This window comes from Alternaria novae-zelandiae (genome assembly GCF_023758075.1).
Source record: "Alternaria novae-zelandiae strain BMP 2774 chromosome Unknown scaffold_1, whole genome shotgun sequence".
Taxonomy (NCBI): domain Eukaryota; kingdom Fungi; phylum Ascomycota; class Dothideomycetes; order Pleosporales; family Pleosporaceae; genus Alternaria; species Alternaria novae-zelandiae.
The window spans coordinates 1,921,458-1,947,711 of NW_026056961.1; the positions used below are offsets into that span (position 1 = coordinate 1,921,458).

At 26.0% G+C, this 26,254-nt stretch overlaps 1 protein-coding gene across 1 annotated transcript; it reads left to right on the forward strand.

Moving 5' to 3' along the window:
• Positions 1 to 24,805: 24,805 nt before the first annotated feature.
• On the forward strand, positions 24,806 to 26,176 carry J4E88_000619 (uncharacterized protein; the record flags this gene model as incomplete). Its single annotated transcript, XM_049394293.1, has 2 exons — positions 24,806 to 24,908; positions 24,963 to 26,176. The coding sequence occupies 2 exons, from the start codon at positions 24,806 to 24,808 to the stop codon at positions 26,174 to 26,176; spliced, it is 1,317 nt and encodes a 438-aa protein (XP_049260122.1).
• Positions 26,177 to 26,254: the final 78 nt, after the last annotated feature.

Genomic DNA, 26,254 nt, shown 5'->3' on the forward strand with positions numbered 1-26,254 from the left:
AGCTAAGGTAATTATTAAATAACTAGCTAGTTCTTTCTAAGTATATAAGGTCTAATAAATAGAGTAGAGTAACTATAAACTTTTTATTATTATTATAATTATAGAAAGTAGCGTAAAGTTCTAGATAGCTAAGATTATAATTATAGTAGTTTTAGACTAACTTCTTACTCTCTTATAAATTATAGTATAGTTACTAGTTATTTAACTAGTTATTACCTACTTATTCTACCTTATATTATAAATAGCTATACTCTCTAGTGTAGAGATTAATTATATAGTAGATATAGAAGTTAAGTACCTAGGTAATAGTGTATTTAGTATTACTATTATTATTTAGATATACCTCTAGTAGAGTAATATTACTAGCGTAAGACTAGCTAGAGAGTATATTATTTTTATATAGCTATAGAAGCTAAGAGTAGAATACTAAGAATAGGCTCTTTAGACTAGTAGAGAGATCTAATTTATAAGCTATATTATCTATTATATAAGTAACTTAGTATAGCTTTATATTCTTATAATTTAGTAACTTTACTAGTTACTTAGTCTTAATATAATAAGTATTAAGAAGAATCTAATTACTAATATTAAATTAAGAAGTAAAGTACTAGTTAGTATTAGTAAAGTTATATATTTTCTTTTATAACTATATAAGCTTATTATATAGAAACTATTATATTATATTAATATAAGTTATAAAGAAGTTAGCGCTATATTATTATACTTAAGTTATAGAAGAAGCGTTAGTAATATATAAAGACTCTAAGCTACTATAAAGTTAATAACTTTTTATAGCCTAGAATAGAGAAACTCTAGTTACTAAGCTTATAGCTAAGTTAGCCTTAAATTCTACTAAGAGTAATAGCTATACTTAGTTATTCTATAAGTAATTAACGTAGAAATAAAAATATTACTTAAGATTAGTATTAGTATTTTTAGTTTATCTATCTATTTTAGAGTAGTAAAAAGTAAATAGCTTTAGCCTTATACTAACTCTATTATAAAGGTAGCGCTAGAAGTATAAGATAAACTAGCGTCTATAGTTACTAATAAGAGTTTTAGAATAATCTTTCTCTTTCTATATATATTTAAGAAACTTATTAATAACTATAGATACTTCTAGGTTCTCTATAGTAATAAACTTTTTCTTTTTAAATAGTTAGTTAATAATAACTATAATATAGTAGTATAATTATCTACACTATTTAGATATAGAGAGTAGTATAATAAAGTTAATAGAAATGTTCTTCTAGTAGCGCGTAAATACTAGAAGAGAATATAATAAGCTATATTTAGCTTCTTAATTAGTCTTAGATTACTAGTAGATAGTGTAATAGTTTATAAAATAGACTACTATATTAGTTATACTCTACTAGTAATACTATTAGCTTACCTACTAGTATATTATAGTTCTTCTACTATATTCTCTAGGTAAGAAGTTATATATATTCTTAATAACTTAAGTATAAAGCTTCTTACTAAAAAGTACTATTAGATAGTTATCTTTTATAAAAAGCTTACTATTATTACTAGACTAAATATTTTCTAGCTTTAGCCTAACTTCTTCTATTATAAGATAATATAGAATACGTTAGTCTCTATTAAGAAGAGCTTTATAGATAGTAGTAAGATATATATCTCTAGAGTAAAGCTAATTAATTAGATTTTGTGTAGAAACGTTATTAGCGTTAACTATATTATTATAAGAATTATATTTATTATAAAGAGATAGTTACGTAAGTCTAACTAAGCCTATATAAAAGAGTAAAGTCTTTTTACTAGTCTCTTATATAAAAGATAGAATAGAGAGAATATTATACTTATTATTAGATAAGCAAATCTTTATAAGTTAAACTACTTTATAGCTACTACTATTCTACTAGTAATTTCTAAGTAGAGTCTAGTACTAGTATTAAATATAATTATTAGAAATATATTTAGAGAAATTACTAGTTTAGTAGATAAGACTATTAGGCTTTATACTCTGCTTTCTAGATTAATACTTAACTTAGAAGTTAAATTCTTTAAGAAATTCTACTTATTAGGCTTATCTATAGTTTAGGTATCTCTTTAAGTAGAAGTACTCTAAACTTCTATAATTAGTAAGAACTTCTACTAAGTTAGAGACTTTAGTAAGCTCTAGGCGCTATTTCTTAAAAGCTTATATAATAGTAAGAAGTTTCTTATTATAGATTTTATAGTTATACTCTATTAGTATTATCTTCTTAGAGAGATAGGTAATAGAGTAAATACTTTTATTAGGTTAGATCTAAAAGAGTATAGTAGTATAGACGTAGTTAGACGTATCTATCTTAAGAATACTTTTTAGGTCTAAGTTAAAATAGACTAGAACAACATTACTATAGAAAGCTACCTTTAGAGTATTAAATGCCTTAGCTACTTTAGATATTATTTAGAATATCTTAGAGTTACCTCTTATTAAGTAAGTAAAAGGTTTAGTAAGGTTAGAAAACTTATAAATAAACTATTAGTAAAAGTTTACAAAGTCTAAGAATACTTATATATTTTTTAATATTTATAGAAGCTACTAGTCTTATATAGCTTTAATTTTATTAGAATCTATCTTAATACTATTAGTAGTAATAATAAGCCTAAGAAACTTAACTTTCTAAGTTATAAATTTAGATTTTAGAATATTTATAGGTAGACTAGTATCTAATAAGTAAGTAATAACTCTAAGAAGATAGTTCTTATAGTTCTTAAGAGTTTTACTAAAGATAATAATATTATTTAGATACGCTATATAGAACTTATCTAAGTACTTATATAGAACGTTATTAATATATATCTAGAATATTTCTAGACTATTATATATTCTAAAAAGTATTACTATATATTAATATAGTTTATAAGGCGTAATAAAGGCTAAGAGGTATTTATACTTATTCTTAATTTAAATCTTATTAAATACTATAATAACGTCTACTTTAAAAAAGTAATAGGCTTTAGATAGCTTTATAAGTATATCTTATATAAGTAGAGATATATTCTAGTTCTTAATAGTATAGGTATTAAGTCTACAATAGTTAATATATATATAGATACCTCTACTAGATTTTCTAACTATAAGAAGTAGTGTAGTCTATTTAGAGGTGCTTCTCTTAATATATTTCTTACGTAGTATATTATTAATATATAGCTTTACTACTCTTACTTTATTATAGAAAAGTAGGTAGAGGTATTAGAATAATAGTTTTAGTATTCTTTCTATATTAGAGTCTAGCTAGATCTTAATATAATAATTAAGCTTATTACGCTAGAGTAGTACTTTATTAGCTTTACGTAGGTTAAAACTATAGTATAATAGGTAAAGAACTTTAGGTAGTTTAGCTAGAATAGTCTCTCTACTTATTAGTAGCTTCTCTATATAGTTTTTAAACTTTTTAAAGTTCTTAAAGAGAATCTTAGTACTAGCTATATAAAGAGAGATAGTGTCTATCTATTCTTAATCTATTATATTATATAGATAGTTAACCTTCTCTATAGTTATAAGATAGACTTTATTACTTTATATAATAGAAATAGTAGTAACTCTACTTAAGATTATAGTAATATTAATTAAAGAAAGCGCCTTAGAATAATAAGTCTTCTTAAGCTTATATAAAGATAGAAAAGAATATTTATAGTAGTAACTACTCTAAGTAGTATAAGGTTTATAATTATATATATAGTTCTAGATATACTAATCTAAGTTAAATACTAAAGTTATAGTTTTCTAATTAATCTATAGGTTATAGGTCTAGAACTAGAGCGTATCTAGTATTATTTAGACTCTACTAAGCTTTATAATATATACTAAAACTTACTCTTTATAGAAGTTTATAGAAACGTTAATATAAATTATATAAGTAACTCTAGTAATAGTAGAGCTATCTACTAGCTTAAGAGATATAGGTATTATACTAGTGTATAAGGTGTTCTTATATAAATTAGATCTTTAACAACCTAAGAATTACCTAGAGAGAGAACGTCTTTTAATAAGAGCTCTTTAGAATTAGATTATTATCTACTATCTTATCTTTTACTTATACTTTTTAGTATTAGACTCTTATATAATACTTTAGATAATAGAATCTTTCTATAATAAAACTCTTTCCTACTAAAACTATTACTTATATACTTTCTTACCTGTACTAATTACCTTACGTTCTTATAGTAATATATCTTTATACTCTCTAATATCTATATAAATAGTAAAGTCTATAAAGATGTATTCTACTACGTAGTATAAGAAGTAGTTAGTATACGCTAATACAACGTATACAGTAATAACAACTACTATAAATATAATAAGTATAGACTTAGCTCTTTTCTTTAAGTTAGCTAGAACTATAATAGTAGTTATGTTTAGGCTAACTACGTTCTTACTACTAAGTAACATTAGATAAGATAATTACGCAGATAAGATAGCTACTTAGAAATACTAGAAAATAATAATTTAACTAATATCTAAAACAGTAATATTAGAAGTATAATAAAATGCTAGGCTAACTAGGTTAATATAACACTATAATAGTATATTTAGAATATACACTAGTACAGAACTATAGTTTAATAGAACTAATAACCTAATAAAGTATTATAGTAAGTAAAACGCTAAGCTATACTAACTATAAAGGTATTTAGAAAGTATTCTCTACTATTAGGTAGAGAGCATTAAACACTATTAAGTATTAAGAACTTATCTTTTAATTACATAATCTCTATAGTATAATATTTAGTATTTAAGCTATTAAGTAAAGAGGTATTAGCTTCTTTATAAGTTATTTAAAACTATAATAACTACTAAAGAAATAGAAGAAGCGTAAGGTGTTAAGAGATCTAGCAATCTCTTCTTCTAAGCATTTATCTACTACTTCTTTAACTACTTTAATACTAAAAACACTAACTTCTAGAACTATCTCTAAAGTAGAGAGCATATTATTATTTATAATAGTAACTAATAGTATAGTTTCTATAGTTTACTCTAGATACACTGCTCTAGTCTTTACTAGTAATAACGTTACTAAGTTTCTTAAAGACTATAACTAATAAGCTAATAATAAAGGCTTCTCTAATAAGATAAGAGTCTCTATTCTTCTAGATTATATTAGTAATAAGAATTACTCTATTACTTATATTATTAAGCTCTTTACTAGTTATAAAAAGAAGAACTAAGCTAAGCTTAAAGTAAATATAAAGAAATACTAGGTAGATAAGAACACTACTATTAAGATAGGTAAGTACTTATACTTATAAGCTTTTATCTATAAGTATATAAATAATCTACTTAGTCTTACTAAGTATTATACTTACTTCTATGTAATAGTAGAAGCCTATGTTGCTAATAAGTAAGTTCTATAAAAGAAACTTAGCTTTCTCTTCTACTATAAACTTCTAAAGTATAATAAGTAGATAGTTACTTTTATAATACCTAACGCTTCTAAAGGTAATAATTAAGCTAAGTACTATATAGATAAGATCTATACCTTTTTTAAGAAACACTATAGAAAGAATAACACTATTAATAATATATATACCTAGAAATAAGGTAGTATAGATACTAAGATAAGACGTATTATACTTACTAATAAGCGCGCTACCTTTAACCTAGAGAAGGTAAAGAGTATTATTACTAATCTTAAGAAGTAATAGAAGAAGTAAGAATCTCTACTTTCTTCTAATATAGATTCTAAGATAGAATAACTTATAATATTACTAAATAGACTAAGACTTAACGTAGACATAGTTTATTTCTTTATAGCCTACTTATTAGTTACTCTAATCTTTAAGAACCTCTATAATACTCTATACTTTATAGGCTATATAACTAAGAAAGAGCTCTCTATTAAGAGAAATAATAGTTCTTTTATTACTAAAGTACCTAGAAATATAGCTTCTAAGAGAAGAACTATTTAGTATAAAAAGGCTAAGTATACTAACACTTACTATATATATAATAAGAAAAGTTATAAGATTACTAATTATAAACTCTATAATAACTTCTATAACTTAGGTTAGATTAGTTACTATTAGAATAGTAAGTGTAAGTAAGAAATATACTATTTTAGCCTACTCTACAATTATCTTAACTAAATCTCTAGTACTTCTCTATTAATCTATAAGCTTAAATAGCTTAGGTCTAAGATTAAGAAGTATTTTAACGTTACTAATAATATAATAGAATAGCCTACGTCTAGTGTTCTTTCTAAGAAGTTTAAGAGAGACTCTTACTCTAAGCGTATTCTTAAGTAATTAAACTTAGCTAATATAATTACTTACTTAGACTATTATATTAGTTATAAAAACGCTTAATAGTAGTTTATCTAGTTTTAGAAAGGTGTTAAGTACTCTAAGAAGGCCTAGCTACTTAATAATATTAATTCTAATAGTATTATTATTAGTAGTAAGAATACTACTTTTCTTTATAGCGCTAAAGGTAATGCTATTAGACGCCTAAATAAGAGTATTCTTAGCAACTCTAATTAAGTTTATAATAGCTATATTAAGAAGAGAAGTAGACTCTCTAAGTAATTATAAAGCTCTTAGCTATTACTTAAGAAGAATATAATTAGATAGATTTCTAACTTATAGGTATTAGACACTACTATAATGCTAGAGAATAGTTAGTTAGAGTAGCTATTTCTTCTATAAGCTTTTAATACACTATTTATAGTTATATAACTACCTACTAATGTCTATATTAATAATAGTATATTAGCTAATTCTAGATATTTATTATAAGGCTGTAAGAAGAAGGTAGTTAAGTTCTTAGACGCTCTTTCTAATCTAAAACTTAAGAAGCTTATTAAAGAGTAACCTAATTATATTATAATAGCGCTTCTAAGTTAGAAAGTATAAGAAGTAATAGTTTCTAACCTAATTAGTTAGAATAATATTACTAATTAATTGCGCAATCTTCTAAAAAAGAATAGTATTAGTGTAGATAGTATTAGAATAGTAAATAGCTTTAAGGCTAGCTGTAGTATAGATTTTAGGTAGGCTCTGTTTTTACCTAAAATCTATACACTCTTCTATACTTTCTTACTTTACTATTATAACTTCTATAAATACCTATTATAACCTCTACTAACTATATAGTTATATTAATATAATACTAATATCTTCTATAATACTATTAATATATACTACTTAAATACGTAAACTTAATATAAAGTTACTAGTTATAGTAACTTATAGAGTAATACTCTTAACTATATATTTACTAAGGTAGTACGTAGAGTATAGAGACGCGCTAGACGCGCGTTTATCTAGATAGATCTACTAGAGGCCTAGGTTTATATTTATAGTAATTCTATTAAATACCTTATTAATATAAGCGCGTAAATAAATATTCTTTGCTTTAGTGCAGCGCGCGCGCTAAAAATACTATATAAATACTAGATATAGAAGCTTAGCAACCTACTATAAAAAGTAACCTCTACTAATAGTAGCTATAAGCTATTTATTAGTACTACGTTTAACGTCTTTATACGTATTAGTACTATAGTTATTTACACTACCTTCTATATTATTATAAACCTTATACGCTTAGCTATACTTAGAGAACTATAGTGTGCAGTATTATATATTAGAATATAATATAATATATTTAGTAGAGTATAATATTATATTTAATCTAAGAATAGAACTAAGTTAGTTTTTTTTATTACCTTAGACTCTAAGCCTATACACCTATTCTCTACTATAGATTATAAGTAAGAGAATAAGAATAATAACGCTACAAAATACATATAAGTTAGCACTATAACTAACTCTACTTTAGAGCTACCTTAAGATTTTTTTATAGTTTAGTATCTATACTAGAAAGCGTAGTGCAATTTAATATATAGTTTTAGGTAATACAACATACTATTTCTAGTAAGTATCTAATAGATATAGAAAAAGTAGATACGCTCTCTCTTTAATAATAGCGTAGAGGTACCTTAAGTAAATAAGAATACTAAGCTAATTATTTAGTATAAATAAAAGCTTACTAAGTACACTATTATATATAAGATTAACTATAAGAAGATGCTTAATTACGCGCGTAGAACTTATTAGTAACTAAAGGTTACTACCTTATACAAGACTATAGACAAGAAGGTTTAACCTATTAATATTTCTTAAGTAGATAAGCTAATAGAGTTTAGACAGAAAAACTAAAAGAAATAAGCTATTTAGCGTTAATAACTTTACCTATCTATTTATAAACTAGACCTAGAATCTTATAATAATATCTTTAAACTATAATATGCTATATTTCTATAAGAAACTTATCTTATACCTAAGAAACTAGCTAACTTTTATATTAGATTATAAGTTACGTAAGAGAAAAAAGATCTTTTTATCTAGATACTCTATAATAGAGAAGTAGCTTTATTATAGAAATTTACTAAATCTAGTAGAATACACTCTAATATATACCTACTATATAAGATCTATATAGTTAAACACAAAGCTTAGTAAGCGTAAGACTTTGCTATTTCTAAGAAGCTTAAGTAGATTATAGTTAATATAGCTAATACTTGCCTTAATAGAGGTACTTAGAAACGCTATAATAGTTAGTATTATAATCTATAGTACCTAGTCTCTAAGAAGAATAGAAGAGCTTAATAGATCTCTAATATATAAAAGATTAATACTATTAGTATATATAATACAAATCTACTACTAATAGTAGATAAGTTCTCTAAACGCTTTACTAGATATCTTATTAACTCTCTTATAGATCTCTATTCTAGTTATAATTAGATTACTCTTTACACTATAAGCTAGAATATAATAGTCTTTTAGATACTAGTTAGTCTTCTTTATTTATATACTATAGTTATAGAGGTAACTAACTTAGTTATAGTATTCTAGCGCGTTATAATAAAAATTCTTAAGAACTATTAGCTAAACACTATAGTATTTATTAATAATATTACTTATAGAGGTTCTAAAGCAGACTATAGTAGAGAAATAGCTAGATCTAGTGTTTATCGCTACGTCTATAAATACATTCTCTAACTTAACTACGTTCTTATAGACGTTAAACGCGTAAATAAAATAGTCTTTAGTAAGAAGTGCTACTTTCTTATAGAGCGTCTAGAGATTATTAGCTATAAAATTAGCTCTAAAGAACGCTATTCTAATAGTAAGAAAGTTTAGAAGCTTTTAGACTAGCTACCTTACTATAATATATATAATGTTTACTCTTTTCTTAGACTATATATCTACTACTATATCTAGATAAAAGAATTTACTACTATTACTAAGCCTCTCTTCTATCTTCTTTGTAGAGATATAAAGTATAAGTAGAGTCTAGATTAGAATTAAGTAATATATATACTTAAACATGCTATATATTTAGCGCTAGCGCTAGTAAGCTTTAACTACTTAGATATATTAAAGTATAAGGTTTTTCTTATAACTAATACTAGTTAAAATAGAGAAGAAGCTTATCTTAAACAGCTATAGGCTAATAGTAAACACTACTCTATTTAATTTAAAAGTACACTCTAGTTAGTAAGAGAACGTCTCTAGTATTCTACTAAGTTAGAATATAAAGTAGTGCTATAGGCTTTAAAGAAGTTTTATATATACTTGTATAGTATACACTTTACTATTAAAACTAATATAGTAATACTTATTATCTAGCTTAATTACTCTTCTACTAATAACCTAGAATTAGTTATAAATTAGTAGATCTCTACTATTCTTCTTTAGAACTTTAACATTATCTACGTCTCTAGAAAAAAGAACATTATTACAGATACTCTCTCTTACTACTCTAAACCTAATAATTAGGTTCTACTAGAAGAATCTAAGAATAATCTTAAAGAGTTTATTAACTATATAATTAGAAGTATAGAAGAAGAGCTACTATCTATTAGAGCGTCTTAAGTACTTAAGTATAAGTATACTAAATAATCTAAATAGATTATCTAGTTTCTTATTAACCTTAAGATTTCTAAAAGTATAATACTAAAAAAGCTTTGCGTATAAAAGAAGAGAGCTTTAAACTTCTTTATACGTAATTACGCGCTCTTCTATAAGACTTTAAGAAATATTACTATACACTACGTTATAAATAATACTAATATCTACTTATAAACTATATAGTTAATATATAAGACTATTAGCTATTGCGGAACTAACACTATATATTCTATACTCTTCTAACGTTACTAGTAGCCTAATATATATAAAGATGTTTAAGAAAGAATTTAGTGTTATTCTAAATACTAGCTTTACTTCTCTAAGAAAAGAGTTAATATATTAACTAATATATATAGCTTTGTAATTTAGAAGTTAGTTATAATTAATATAGTTTATATGCCTTACTACTAAGGTAAGAAGTATCTTATTATTACTAGAGAATACTTAAGTAGATAGCTAGAGGCTAGAGCGCTTTCTAATAATAAGTCTAGTACTATTACTAAGTTTATTTATAAAGATATTATCTATTAATAGAGTATAATACGTAAGCTCTTAGTTAATAGTAGACTAAACTTTACTAAGATAGTAAAGTATCTTATAGCTAACTATAAGATTAAACGTATTTAGTTATTCTTATACAACCTATAGGCTATAAGTAAAATTAAGAGTAGATATAAGCTTATTATTAATGCTCTTGCTAAGCTATTAGGCCTATAGGTAAATAACTTACCTACTATTCTTCTTACTAACTATATTTCTACTTAGTCTTAGATAGGCTATTTACTATACTAGTTAATTACTAGTTAAAACCTAGTTCTACTATTAGAATTAGAGCTTCTAATATAGCAGACTCTTCTATTCTAAGAAGTAAAGAATTACGCATAACTTCTAGTAATACGCGTAATATAACTAGACCTCTAGAACTAGTTTACTAAGAATACTATTACCTATACTAATTAACTACGTTAAGCTAAGAAGAATTATTAAGATAATACTAAGAAGATACGCTGCAAGAAGCTTTAACTTAGTAACTTAGTTCTTCTATAAAACTCTATATAGAAGATTAATATATCTAGAGATAAGAAGCTTAACGCTAGATAGATAGGTTTATATTATATCTAACGCCTATAGCTAGAGCAAGGTACTTACTAGATTAAGAATCTTAATAGAATGCTACTTCTATATACTATTCTAAGTAAGAGGCTAAAGCTCTTTTACTAATAAATACTAGAAGATATTACTAAGTAATATTATAGCTAGATAAAGCTCTATAATCTAGATAACTAGAAGAATACTAACGTCTTTGCTAACGTACTAGCTAGCTCTATTAATAATAATAAGAAAGATAGCTAGAATACCTCTTTCTAACTATAACTTAAGAAAGAAAAGGTAAGTAATACTCTAAGACTTATTAGCTAGCTAAGTATTCTTCTAAGGCTTATTAGTTAGCTAAGTATAGTTATTACTAAGCGCCTTACAGAAGAAGAATAGAGAGTATTTAGACTAAACTTTATTTCTTTCTCTAATTCTAATATATTATTAGCATTAGATAGAGAAAGAACTTAGGCTATAGAATAGCCTTTACTTAAGAAAAAGAAGAAAAAGTCTACTATAGACTCTCTTATCTAAAAGCCTCTTTAAGAATATATAGTCTACTATTACTAAGTATTTAAAGTATACTTCTTTATTCTTTTTTTATTTCTTTCTCTTCTATTACGTTAACTATACTATAAAGAATCTTAATATTGTAAATATATATAAACTACATTAGTCTTATAGAGAAGTATTCTATAAGTTCTACTAAAACTAAAGAAATAGCGCTCTTCTTACTTTTAACCTTAATTTATTCTAGCTTCTTTTTTACTACACTTATACCTTAATAGCAATAATAAGTTTCTACTTATTATACTTTCTTTCTAGCTTCTATTAACTCTTACTACTACTAGTAAAGAAAGCGTCTAACTTCTCTATAGTCTTAAACTATACTAGATAAACGTATTATAGACTATAAGATAAGTAGTAATAAAAGTAGCGTAGCGCTTATAGCAGCGTTTAGCTAAAAGCTACTACTAGAGTTTAAGGTAAACGCTACTCTAAGTACTTTCTACTACCTCTAACTTCTCTACTATAATATTAATACTAGATAATATAGATAAAAAGTTTACTATATATAGTAATATCTTTTCTTATAAGCGCTAGATAGTATACGTTTAGATACTCTTAGTAAAGTATAAGTACTATAAATCTTAAGATAAAGTAAAGAAGATAGCTACTACTATTCTTACTACTTTACTATATTCTATCTTATATTAGATTTTCTACTACTAGTCTACTAGACTATAGAGTTATACAACTACTAAGGCGTCGCCTTTACCTAGTAATAACTACCTAGACTTAGTTAATTTACTATTCTAAGCTTCTTAAGCTACTTAAATTAGAGCTTAGAATAGTAATTTCTAGTTATATTAGTCTACTTATAGTTAGGTCTCTAGAAAGTAACTACTACTAGATAGATAAGAACGTATCTATTCTACTACTATCTTAACATACTTAGAACGCCTAGAGAATATAGTAGCTATAATTCTACGTGTAATAACTAGCTACAACTCTACGCGTAACTACCTAGAAACTACTATAATAACTATAACTACCTTATCTCTAGTAACTAATACTCTATTACCTCTATACGCTCTTAAAGGTAATAAGAAAGAGAGCTATAAGTATTATAGCTTTCTTATAACTTTAATATTAGAAATACTAGAGCTAATTATAATAAGTATTACTCTTTTAACTATTCTGTCTAGCTTTAAACTCTCTTTAAACTATATTTATATAGTTATTATAGTCTTTTAGCTATAATTCTAATAATTATAGGCTAAAATAGTTCTAATATATAGATTTTAGGTAGATTAGAATTTTATCTAAAATCTAGTTATTACTACTATAATAATACAACGCTATCTATTTACTAATACTATTATACACGCAAGAACACTACTAAGTATAATAGCTAATTATATAATTAATTACCTTACTTTTACTATAATTTTACCTCTTAACTTTACCTATTAATATTATAATATTGCAATACTATAATAGATAGAGGTCTCTTAATTATGTATATATATATACCTCTTCTTAGCTATTACTTCTTCTTTTCTTTTCTAACCTTCTTAATCTTTTCTTTTTACCTCTATATACTATAGTTACCTCTTAGAAGTAGACTGTGTCTTCTTTCTCTCTTTATTAACTTAACCTTTCTTATTTTCTATCTTAGTAATTATAACTATAACTATAACTACTACGCCTAGCGTAAAGAACTATAATAAGCCTATAGGCTACCTAAACCTTCTTTATAACTTCTAGTTACTATTAACTCTATATATAAGAGCGCGCGCTTAGCCTACTATACTTATAACTAATTCTATAAATAAGCGTATAAGCGTAACTATATATATATATATAAGCTTAGTACTATTAGTTCTATACTATAAGCTAGTTTAGTAAGAGTTTCTTTATAAAAGCTAGACTTAGATTACTAAAGAAAAACACCTACGCTACTAGAGGCTTAGTAGAAGATAGCTAGTAATAAAAATAAGAGTAAAAGTAAAGCTATAGATACTAGAAAGTTAACTTTTTCTTATAGCTAAGGCTTCTCTTTATAAGAGACTTCTTCTTAGAAAAGTCTATCTTTTAAGCTCTGCACACTTAGTCTAACTAAGAATTTTACTACTTTAGGTATTTATAGTTAAGCCTCTAGAAGTAATACTAGCTCTCTCTTTACTACTTCTTCTAGTTTATAACTAAAGAAAGACACTCTTGTAATTATTTAGGCTCTATACACTAAAGCTAAGAACTAAGTTCTTACTTTAGCCTAGAACTAGAATCTCTAGAATCTAAATATTAATAGTAAGGTAATAGAGTTTATTACTAGTTTTAAATAGTAGTCTTCTAAGTAATAGAAGGTTATTCTTAATACGTTTATAACTAACGTAACCTTTCTATTTAACTAGATTACTAACTTTATTCTTAAAGTATCTAATATAGTTAAAGCGCTACTAGAGCTTATAGATAAGTATAGTAGTGTTAAAGTATTTAATAGCTAGTATTAAGTCTTAAGCTAAGCTAAGAATACTAAAGATAAGCGTATTATAAAGCTAACTACTACTACTAAGAGCGTTAACGTATTAGAGCCTAGTCTTATAAGCTATATCTTTTACTTTTTAAGTAAGGTTCTATATAACTACTAGACTATATCTAATATATAGTTCTACCTTAGGCGTCTAGATATTAGTAATGTAGCTCTTTTTTTAGTCTAAGTAGTAGCTATTTATATCTATACTCTACGCAAAAGTACTAAGACTAATATTATTATGTAAGACTAGGCTATCTTAAGAGATTCTATTAAGATAACTATTTAGTTTACTAAGAAGAACTTACTTTCTAAAATACTATCTCTTTTAAAGTATTCTGTTAAAGTATTAAAAAAGAACTATAAGAAGTGTAGTATAACACTAAGTATACTTAGTCTTACTACTAGAAATATTATAGTTTCTTTTACTTATAAGTATAAGAAAGATAGTACTTATAATAGTTAATATAAGTTTTAGTAATATATCTTTTTATATATAGCTAATAGATATTCTAATAAGAACTACTAGATTGCGTACACTTTTTATAGTAGTAATAACGTAATAATTACTAATACTATAGCTAAATACTAGATAAAGCTTTACTCTACTTATTAATTAGCTGTCTCTATTATAATAGAACTTAGATTATCTCTATATAAGTTAAGAGTAATTAATAAAAGTAGTAATTATATTAAAGTAGAGCTAAAGAAGATTAGAGTAAAGTAACTAGATAGAGCTAGATTAGTTACTTCTTCTATAAACCTAGAGAAGTAAGTACACTAAGAGTGCTAGGCTAGTCTTAAGGTAGTTAAGAAGAGAGTAGTAGTAGCTAAGTTATAGAAATTAAGGCTTTATAGTATATAAACTAGCCTTCTACTACTACTACTACTACCTAGCGCTAGTACTCTAAAATCTACTCTAGCTTACTAATCTTTATCTAAGAAGATAGATACTACACTTAATAAAGATAATTTAGAAGATAAAGACTAGAATTCTAATAAGCTTAAGGCTTTAACTATAGCTAAGAACTATAAATATCTAGATAGAACTTCTAATTTTCTTTAACTAATTCTTAATAGCTACTCTAAGTATACTAAACTTAATAACTATAAACGTATTAAAGTTATCTAAGCGTAGTATTAAGAAGTCTATATTAGTTACTACTCTAATAGCTTATTAATTAATAGTACTTATATCTATTAGACTTATATATAAGTAACAGCTACCTATATAGGTCTCTTTAAGTAAGCTATAAATATAAAAGCTATAAATAATATTCTTCTTCTTTTATATCTTTTCTAAGATAAGTAGTATAAACTCTAAACCTATCTAGTTATATCTATTCTCTTTATTAAGCAGTATAAGCTTAGTAAACAAAACTCTAATCTTCTTAGCTATTACTTTTATTCTTAGATAGCTTATAATTTATACTTAATTTCTTTCTAGAAAGAGGTTAGTAAAAAGATAGATTAGAGTAAGCTAGTAGAAGACTTTAAGTAGAAGAGTAATATTACTATAGAGAACTTTAAGTAGCTATTCTTTAATAATAAGAAACTTAAGAAGATTATTAAAAAATTCTTTAAGATATACTATTACTACCTCTAACGCATTAATAGTAATAAGAACCTTAGCTAGCTTTATATTATATACTATTCTCTTATTTAATAAGCTATCTATACTAACTTTTATTACTAGATACTCTACTTAGTACTTTGTAAAGAATATACTATAGTTTTCTACTCTTACTACGCTAAGTACACTATACTAGGTAATAAGATGTTCTTCTACTATATTAATCTTAATCTATTATTTACTTACACTTAAGATTAAAGTATAGATATAATCTAAGAATTAGTCTTAATTAATAATAAGAACTCTTAGAACTATATAGAGGTCTTAGAAGGCTTTTATTAATATATAGAGCTGTACTTATAATAGCGTAAAACTACTAAGAAGAATTCTACTAGCCTTATTAAAGAATAGTATAATAATATTAATTAGACGTAAGAAGTATAAGTAATAGCGCTAGGCGTAAAGTAGAAGAAGTCTATTTATAGAGAAGAAGACGTTTACATTATCTACTCTATAACGCCTTATAGCTCTATAGAACTAGTAACTAAGATCTATTAAATAATTCTTCTATAGTATATTATAGTACGCTAGAGTATTATAGAAATTCTAGCTATAGAAATGTATAATAAGATCTTAAAGGCTTATTACAATCTTATAGTACCTTCTATAACACTATCTAGATATTATAATAAGTATAGTAGTATTAAGTAGGTATTCTTAGTAAATATATATATTAACTTCTTTTTCTAGATCTAGAAAGCTATTCTTGCGCAAGTCTTCTAGAATAACTCTCTTATATATAAGAAGATCTATAAACTTCTTAGTAAGAATAAAAATAGTATTCTAGAGTATATCTAAAAAGAGCGTAAGTACATTATTAGAGAGATTAAGATACTATAGCTAATAGTTAAGAAGCTTAAAAAGGCTACCTTTGCTAAGAGCACTAATAGTAAATATCTAGACGTTTTTTTTTTTACTAATAAGAGTATACCTTTTTCTTATAAGAGATAGTAGTATATTTAAAATTATAATTATAGTATAGAAGATACTATTAAACGTTTTATTAATAAAATTAATATAGAACTAGATATTTATTACTACTTCTACAACGCTGCTAACCTTAATACTATATCTACTTCTTTCTCTCTGTTTAAGACTTCTTAGGCTTACACTAGTAGTCTAGCGTCTAGTCTATTATTACTTTCTAGCATCTTACACTCTCTAATAATATTACTACTACTAGTTCTACTACTTTCTTCTTAGTTTAAAATACTAACACTAGCTCTATTAGCTTCTACTACTAGCCTATCTAAACTACGTTATAGTAGATAAAACGTAAAGTAGACTAAATATACTAGTAACATTACTAGTACTTAGATTTTAGGTAAGCTTTTTATTTTACCTAAAATCTACCTACTACCTACACTATAGTAGTATATTACTAATATCTCTACTTAATTATTTATTTTACTTTTTACTTTCTTTTCTATATTTTTTCTTTATCTTTTCTTTATACTATAAGTAATTAACACGTTCTAGATAGTATAATAGAACTATACTACTAGAAAGAGAAGGTTTATGCTAGTATACAAGGTGTTCTTATATAAATTAGATCTTTAATAACTTAAGAATTACCTAAAGAGAGAACGTCTTTTAATAAGAGCTCTTTAGAATTAGATTATTATCTACTATCTTATCTTTTACTTATACTTTTTAGTATTAAACTCTTATATAATACTTTAGATAATAGAATCTCTCTATAATAGAACTCTTTTCTACTAAAACTATTGCCTATATACTTTCTTACCTATACTAATTACCTTACGTTCTTATAGTAATATATCTTTATACTCTCTAACACCTATATAGTATATATAAAGAAATAAGATTATAGTAATTTACGTAAGTATAGATTTTATTAATAAAGATAGAAGTATAATCTAAGTTACCTATAATTTTAATATATATAAAAGGTTGTAATAGAGAAGATATAATTTCTTTAAAAACTAACTATTATTTTATAAAAAAGAGATATATATTACTATGTATAGTAGTAGCTATAATAGTAGATATATAAACTATTAGATAAGAAGGCTACTTTAAAATCTTAATTTAATTTAGAATAGCTTTTAAAGTAGAGTCTAGTTTATTATTATCTTTATTATAGTCTTAAATAGTAGAAGATAGTATAGAAGATATTAAGAATGTATAAGAGAGCTTCTTTATTTTATTAGATAACTTATACTAGATAGGTCTCTAGAAGTAACTATTACTAGAGACTACTAGTTTTCTAAATAGTTAGTAGAGCTATTAGTAGTAGCTAGAAGTATAGAACTCTATATTAAGTTAACGTAAATAGACACCTATAGAATAAATTCTCTATTCTTCTTATAGGCCTTATTAAGTGCTTATAGAACTTCTAAGAAGTAACCTATAAAAGTAAGCTTAGTCTTATTCTTATAGAGAGCGCTATTAGACCTAGAAGTATATTCTTTATAGTAGTACTTATAGTAGTAATCTATATTACTAAGAACCTAGGTCTCTATAAGTGTCTAGCTAGCGTAGATATTTATAACTACGCGATAAGTGTAGGTACCTATAGTAGCGTTAGTATTAGAAATAGTAACACTAGTAGAAGTGTAGGTATTACTACTAGTGTTAGAGCTCTAACTAGTGTTAGTAGTTAGGTAAAGAGTAGTATAGAGCTACTCTATGTAATATAACTTCTTAGAGAAAGCTTACTAATTATTATTATATTAGTTATTATTAAGAAGAGTTTCTACTTAGGTTTTCTATATAGTAGAAAGCTTCTTAGCTAACTAAAAGAGCTTCTTTTTATTACTCTACTTTAAAGGCGTAACTTTAGCCTTAAAGTAGATAAAGTAAGAGTTAATAAGCTCTCTAGGTTTTATACTAGCCTTATAGTTATAGAAGATCTAGGCGTTAATATAGGTATTTATACTACTATAGCACTTATCTAGAATATTCTATATCTACTAAGAGAAAGTCTATTTCTCTTCTAGAATAATCTATTTATTACTAATATTATTCTAAGTAAGATTAGTAACCTTATTATAGAAGTAGTCTAGTTACTCTATATTATTATCTTTAAACGTATATAGGTAAGCGCAGAACTATTCTATAATATCTAACTTCTACTTAGTATACGCGCTAGGCTTAGTGCTAATTAGTTCTATAAAAGTAAAAAGCTTAGGTTATTTTATATATTAGTAGTTAGAATTATAAGCTACTATAGTAGTAGAGAACTTAGAAGTGTTCTAGCGTGCAAGAGAAATAAAACTATAATTAGTTTAGTTAGAGTTACCTTATTAATAGGCTTTCTTATAGAGAAAATAAAGTAAGCTATTAGATTCTAAGTTATTAGAGTTAGAGCCTAAGTTATTAGAATTAGTAAGCTAACTTATAAGCTATCTACGCAGAACGTACGCTTCTTTATAGACCTTAGCGTACTTAGTATACTTTTAGAAGTATAGCTTCTTATACTCTTTTTTATAGGTAGTAGCCTTAGTAAGCTTATAAGTAGCTTTCTAAAAGTGTTACTTATTCTACTAGTAATTACTATAGGCTTTACCTTATAAGGTACAGAGTTATTTCTATAAGTTAATAAAGTAACTATTAGACTATTTAAAGTTACTCTTAAAGATACCTAGTTTATAAATAAGGTTATTTACTTCTTATTTATACTCTTAGTAAGTAGTTTTTTTATCTATAAGATTCTCTTTAAGCTTAGTAATATAGATTTAGTAAGCGCTTATATTATTATAAAGAGCGTAAATAGTATTAAAGGTAAAGTTAAGAAAATAGATAGCTTTCTAATTAGAGTAGTTCTTAAAGATAGTCTTATTAAAGTTACTAACGTAAGTCTCTTCTTCTAGAGAGCTATACTTATAGGTAGACAGAATATAATAATTAGTGTTTACTTTAGGTATTACGTAACTATTATATAGGCGTATTATTAGATTTTAGTTAGTAGAGGTATCTATAGTTAGCTTAGTAGTAGAGAAAGGTAAGTAAGATAACTACTAGACACTCTAGAGAAACTTATTAATATTAGTATTCTTTATATAAGTAAACTAGCTAGTGTTATATATAGCGCTATTATAGCTAATATAAGCTAATAGTGTAGAGAAGAATACGTAGTAGACATTATTACTATAGAGATAGCGTATAGTAATCTTAGAGTTAAATAAAACCTTCTTATAGTAGAGTACTATAGTATCTCTACTATTAGAGAGTTTATTCTTAGAGAAATTAATAGAGAATTACTAAGCTTAAGGTTATAAGTTCTCTTAGTATAGAGAGTTTAACGCGTTACTAGAGTTATTTATATTATTATTATTATTATTATAGAAGCTTTCTAGAATTTATAAATTACTAGTATTATAGAGATTAGTATTACTATAAGAGTAAGGTAGTAGTAGAGATAAAAGAGGTAGAAAGAAGTTACTACTAAAGATAGTACCTAATATCTAAGTAGGTTAAGTTATCTATATAGATAAGAGAAAGAATCTAAAGCTAGACTTAGCTTTTAAACCTAGAAAGCTACTACTACTACTAATAGCGCGCGCTAAGAAAGCTATAGTTAAAGTAGTATATAAGAGAACTTTAGCAACGCTACTACTACCTATAACTAGTAAAGAGAATAGCGTACTAGTAGGCTTAGACGTAGACTCTAGAGTTATTTTCTAACTAGTCTTCTTACTAACCTAGTTAGGTAGAGTTCTGCTAGAGTTCTAGAACGCTATATTATTTAGTGTTATAGCTAATACATTAGGTAGAATATAAGTATTATAATTATTATTTAATTGCGCGTTTTTAATAGAGTTACTAGAAACTAACTTAGCTTATTACGCTAGAGTTACTAATATAATTTAAAGACTATAATAATATATAAAAGTTATATTAAGTTTAGATAATTAAGTTAATATTAAATTATAATATTATTATAGTGTAGAGAAGAAGATCTACTCTATAGAGTCTAAATACTCTATAGAGTAGACGTATAGGCTACTTATAAGGCTCTAAACTATAACACTAGTATATTAAATAAGCTCTTAACTATATTCTTACTCTTTTTTATAAGTTTTTTTAGCGTTAGTAAGTCTAAAGCTAATCTTATTACTAGTTATATTACTTTACTTACTAAAGCTTAATTAAGCTTTTTATTATTACTATATTAATTATTTTTCTCTTAAACGCGTTACTATTACTTTATAAGTTCTTTTAAGATTATTATTTTAGAAGCTATTATAAAGGCTATTATAAACTACTATATTTATACTATACTAAAAGCTATTATAAGTACTCTAAAGAGCTACTTTACTAGTATAAAGCTATATACTAAGCTTATTAATATTTTTATTACTTTTATTTTTAATATTACTATTTTTATTATTTTTATTATTTTTATTATATATATAGCTAGCGTAAAACTTTTTATTATTTTCTTTTTTACTTTTACTTTTAAAAAGCTTATTAGTAAAATATATAAGCTTTTTAGTAGTTATAGTTTTTTACTTATAAAGAATAAAAACTAAAAAAACTATTTTATTAAAGACTATTTTATTAATAATTTTACTAATAAGATACTACTAATTATTTACTATATTATTATTTATAACTAAGTATATAAAGTAAAAAGAATAATAAATCTACTTCTTTTTTTAGCTTTATAAAAAGCTATACTTTAGTAAAGAAATACTTTAGCTAAAATACTTTATAAAAGTAATAAAAGCTAAAATAGTAAAAATATAGTATTTATAAGTTACTTTATATAGTAAAATACTATTTATTAAATAGTAGCTATAATAAACTACTATAACTTTTATTAAGACTTAGAGAAATAGTTATTATATTATAGTTATTAAAAAATAGATACTATAAGGCCTAGTATAGTATTTCTATTACTACTATATTATATAGTTTTTAACTACTATATAAACTTAGAAGTATATAAATATATATAGTTATAGTTTATATAAGTATTAGTGCTAATAGTAATATATACTAAATATCTTAAAATCTTAAAATCTTCTAGCTATTCTAAGATAGCCTAGAAGCTAGGCGTTTTTTAATATCTTTTTACTAAATAGAGTCTACAAAATTAGGTATAAGACACTATAATACTTTTTTTTATATATTTTTATTTTTATTTTTTATAATAATTTTATAACTTACTAAAATAGCTAATATTTATACTTTTTAGTTTATATTTATAAACTAACTATTTAAAATATTTTACTTTACTTAAGTAAGCTAAATACTAAGTAGTTAAAGTTACTAAATAAAATTTAATACTACTACTTTTTTAATAATTAAGAAGTTTTTAGCTATTTAGTTTATACTTATAAATATTAGCTATATTTATATTTATATTAGTATTTTTAGTATATATATTTATATACTTTAATACTTATTAAGAATAAAACTATACTTTTAAGTATTATATAACTATTTAGTATATAGCTAAACTTTAAAAAAAGTACTACTTTTAAAAATAATAATAAGTTAGTAATAAGTAGCTTATAATTTTACTACTTTTTTTATTATAATAGTAAACTTTAAAAAAGCTAAAAGTTATAAAAAAATACTAAGTAGTAGTAATTTACTATTAAAAGTAAGCTAAGTATTTATATAAAAAATAGTAATTATATTAATAGCTATAGTATATATATTATATTTTTAAGAAGTAATACTTACTATAGTTACTTTTTATATTTTTTTTTTTTAACTTATATTTATATATAGTAATTTTATTTTATAGTTACTATTTACTTTACTTTATAATACTATAATAATATAAAGTAAAATAAGCTACTTATAACTTTTATAATATTAATAACTTTAATAAAAAAATACTTTTATTTATTAGTAAACTAATAATTCTATAGTAGAAGCTAGTTTAAAAAGAGTAAGATCTATTACTAGTATATAAAAAGACGTATTTTAAAAAGATTAAAATCTTATATTTAGAGGTATAAGCGTTAGGTAGACTAAGACTTAAGTTTTTAGTACTACTACTTCTAGTATAGTTAAAGCTTTTAAAATTTAAAGTAGTAAGGTAACTATTTTATAAATACTAACGTCTACTTATATTATAGTAGAGAGAATTATAATATAATTATATATTCTTAATAGCTTATAACTAACTAAGCTATAAATTATAAAGTAATAAAATACTAAAATTTTAGCTTATAAAATTCTTATTTTTATTTTTATTTTTATTTTATAGCTTATAGTAAAATTAGAGATCTAAAGACTTATTAAAGATATAAATAGTAGCTTAAATCTAATACTAAAAGCTATACTAATTAAATAAGCTCTTAACTATATTCTTAATACTTCTTTTATAAGTTCTTCTAGTGTTAGTAAGTCTAAAGCTAATCTTATTACTAGTTATATTACTTTACTTACTAAAGCTTAATTAAGCTCTTTATTATTACTATATTAATTATTTTTCTTTTAAATATATTACTATTACTTTATAAGTTCTCTTAAAGTTATTATTTTAGAAGCTATTATAAAAGCTATTATAAACTACTATATTTATACTATACTAAAAGCTATTATAAGCGCTTTAAAAAGCTACTTTACTAGTATAAAGCTATACACTAGACTTATTAATATTTCTATTACCTTTATTTTTAATATTACTATTTTTATTATCTCTATTATCTTTATTATATATATAGCTAGCGCAAAACTTTTTATTATTTTTTTTTTTACTTTTACTTTTAAGAAGCTTATTAGTAAAATATATAAGCTTTTTAGTAGTTATAGTTTCTTACTTATAAAAGATAGAAACTAGAAAAACTATTTTATTAAAGACTATTTTATTAATAATCTTACTAATAAGATACTACTAATTATTTACTATATTATTATTTATAACTAAGTATATAAAGTAAAAAAAATAATAAATTTACTTCTCTTTTTAGCTTTATAAAAAGCTATACTTTAGTAAAAAAATACTTTAGCTAAAATACTTTATAAAAGTAATAAAAGCTAAAATAGTAAAGATATAGTATTTATAAGTTACTTTATATAGTAAAATACTATTTATTAGATAGTAGCTATAATAAACTACTATAACTTTTATTAAAACTTAAAAAAATAGTTATTATATTATAGTTATTAGAGAATAGATACTATAAGGCCTAGTATAGTATTTCTATTACTACTATATTATCTTACTAAGTAATTAGTATAGTGTATAGTTTTTAACTACTACGTAAACTTAGAAGTATATAAATATATATAGTTATAGTTTGTATAAGTATTAGTACTAATAGTAATATATACTAAATATCTTAAAATCTTAAAATCTTCTAGCTGTTCTAAGATAGTAGCTAGGCGTCTTTTAACGTCTTTTTACTAAACAGAGTCTACAAAATTAGGCACAAGGCACTAAAGATACTCTTATAAATAAGAGAAATTATAAGTATAATACACTGTTAAGAAGAATCTGATTATAACTTAGCGTCTGATCAATGCAGGCGCACGTCTGCCCAACATGAAGGGCTGGCCAATGCATGAGGCTACGTACGAGGTGCTGCGACAAGCAAAGATCAGCCAAGATGGAGGCAAACATGTCCTAAAGTATAAGCGCTTCAAGAGAATGAGCGAGGAAGATATCGAGAAATATCAGGCGCAGCACAAGGTTGGAGCCATCATCTAGCCCATACGATTGGACGACCATACTAGATCATTTGCGATGACGGCGGGCAGCTCCCTTTGGACACGTTCTTTTACTATTTTACTTATGGGATCTGCGGGCGCTGGGGTTCGTACTGTACCTATCTTAGAAGTCATTATTTTCTGCTCAAAATCATGGCTGCCTGGTACCTATGACGGCCTATTTCGTCATCAAAGTCGCGCTCGCCTCGAATTGCAGTTGCCAGGGCTATACATAAGTCGAGGTGATCGACGGTTGCGACTACCTTTACCTCTGCCTGGACCAGGAAAGCTTGGCACACAGGCCCTTTCCCTGTTGAGGCAGCCCACTCTGCTTCCTTCCTTCCTCCACCACACTGTGTCGCGATTGCAAGGACTGAAAGCCCTACGTAAATAATCACCGTCGGCCTGATTGCGATATGTACTAACATGAGCCAGATTCGAGAAGTGACGAGCTTCGAGCAACGACTTCAGTCACTGCGATGGACTTGCTCGACTTTCCGCCTGAGATCTTCAAGCGCATCGTCCACTGCCTCGTCAGCGACGCTGGTGTGGCCGGGTCTTGGAAGATGCGTCACGTGTGCCGTAAGTTCCCCATCGCCTTGGTTGCATGTGCAGTCAATGCTGATCATTGTATAGGCACATTCGATCAAGAGATCAGCGAGAACGTTCTAGCTGTACAACCTGCAGAGGCATTCCTTAATTCGCCCGATCTCCGCGTACTCAAGAACAAAGAGAACTTGAAGTACTACCTCGCCTATCACGTTAAGACTCCGCGAGATGTTCTACCGGAGCTTCCCGCCAAGATACAGAAGATGGTCGAATATGCTACGAAGGCACTGGAGGATACGGACAAGCTCCATGACCGAAACATACTTTTGGAAGTCTGTGCCGCGGTTGCGCACACTTGTCGAGATCCATTCACCTTCATCTGGAGGTTTAACCACACTTCGGTCAGGTGGCGCGACTTCCCCTCCCACTGGCAAAAGGAACGGTACGAGCGTTCGCGCAAAGAACTGAGCCGAGATATCACCATTCGCGACCAGCTCATAGCTGCGATAAGTGTAGGTGCCCATGACACAGTCGCAAAATTACTACTCCAGGTCCCTGCGTCACTCCCGCTGGGAGGCCTTGGCGACCCGATGGTAGCTTGTGTTCCGCAGGATGACCAGAATATGATCATGATAATGATGAAGTGTCTGGATCAGGATGAGTCTCGGAGGTTCAAGAGGGATGAGGTAACCAAGCAAGATTCTCCATACAGCGTTCTCGACGCTATGAAGCTAGCTATCATGCATGGCCGCCTCGACATGGTAAACCTGCTACTTAGCTATCTCCATCGTTACCTGGTCCCTTGTGACAACACACATTTCCATTCATGGATTCTTCGTGCTGTTCTCTCACAACACACCGAGGTTCTCAAAGCTCTTCTCCAAGCCGCACCAGGCGCGAAGCCCTTACGAGTCAACTCTGATATCTTCGAACAAGGTCTCAAAATCGGTAACCCTGCTATCGTTAGCACCATGATCAAGTACGGAAGCATGAATCTAGACTCAAGGAGCTCCCAGTTGTCAGCACTGTCAGTTTCCATAAGAGTCGGTAGCGTCGCCACCATTCGCGCAGTGGCCGAAGCTGGTGCAGACATTGGCTTTGTCATGGACAGACATCGTCTTAGGAATCGCGGTGCCATTACACCCCTGGAGTACGCCATTCATTTCAAGAAATACGGCGCAGTAGTCTGCTTGATCGAATGCGGAGCGAAGGTTCCTCCTATCAGCACTTGGCCGACATCGAAAAAGATGCGTAACGTCCTGCAGAACGCTGTCACCAAACAGAAGATAACTACCAAGTAAAAGCACAGCCACGCTCTTACGGTATTGCAACCTCTGGTACATCCTTGGGTTAATACGCAGCTGATGGAAATCTGCAGC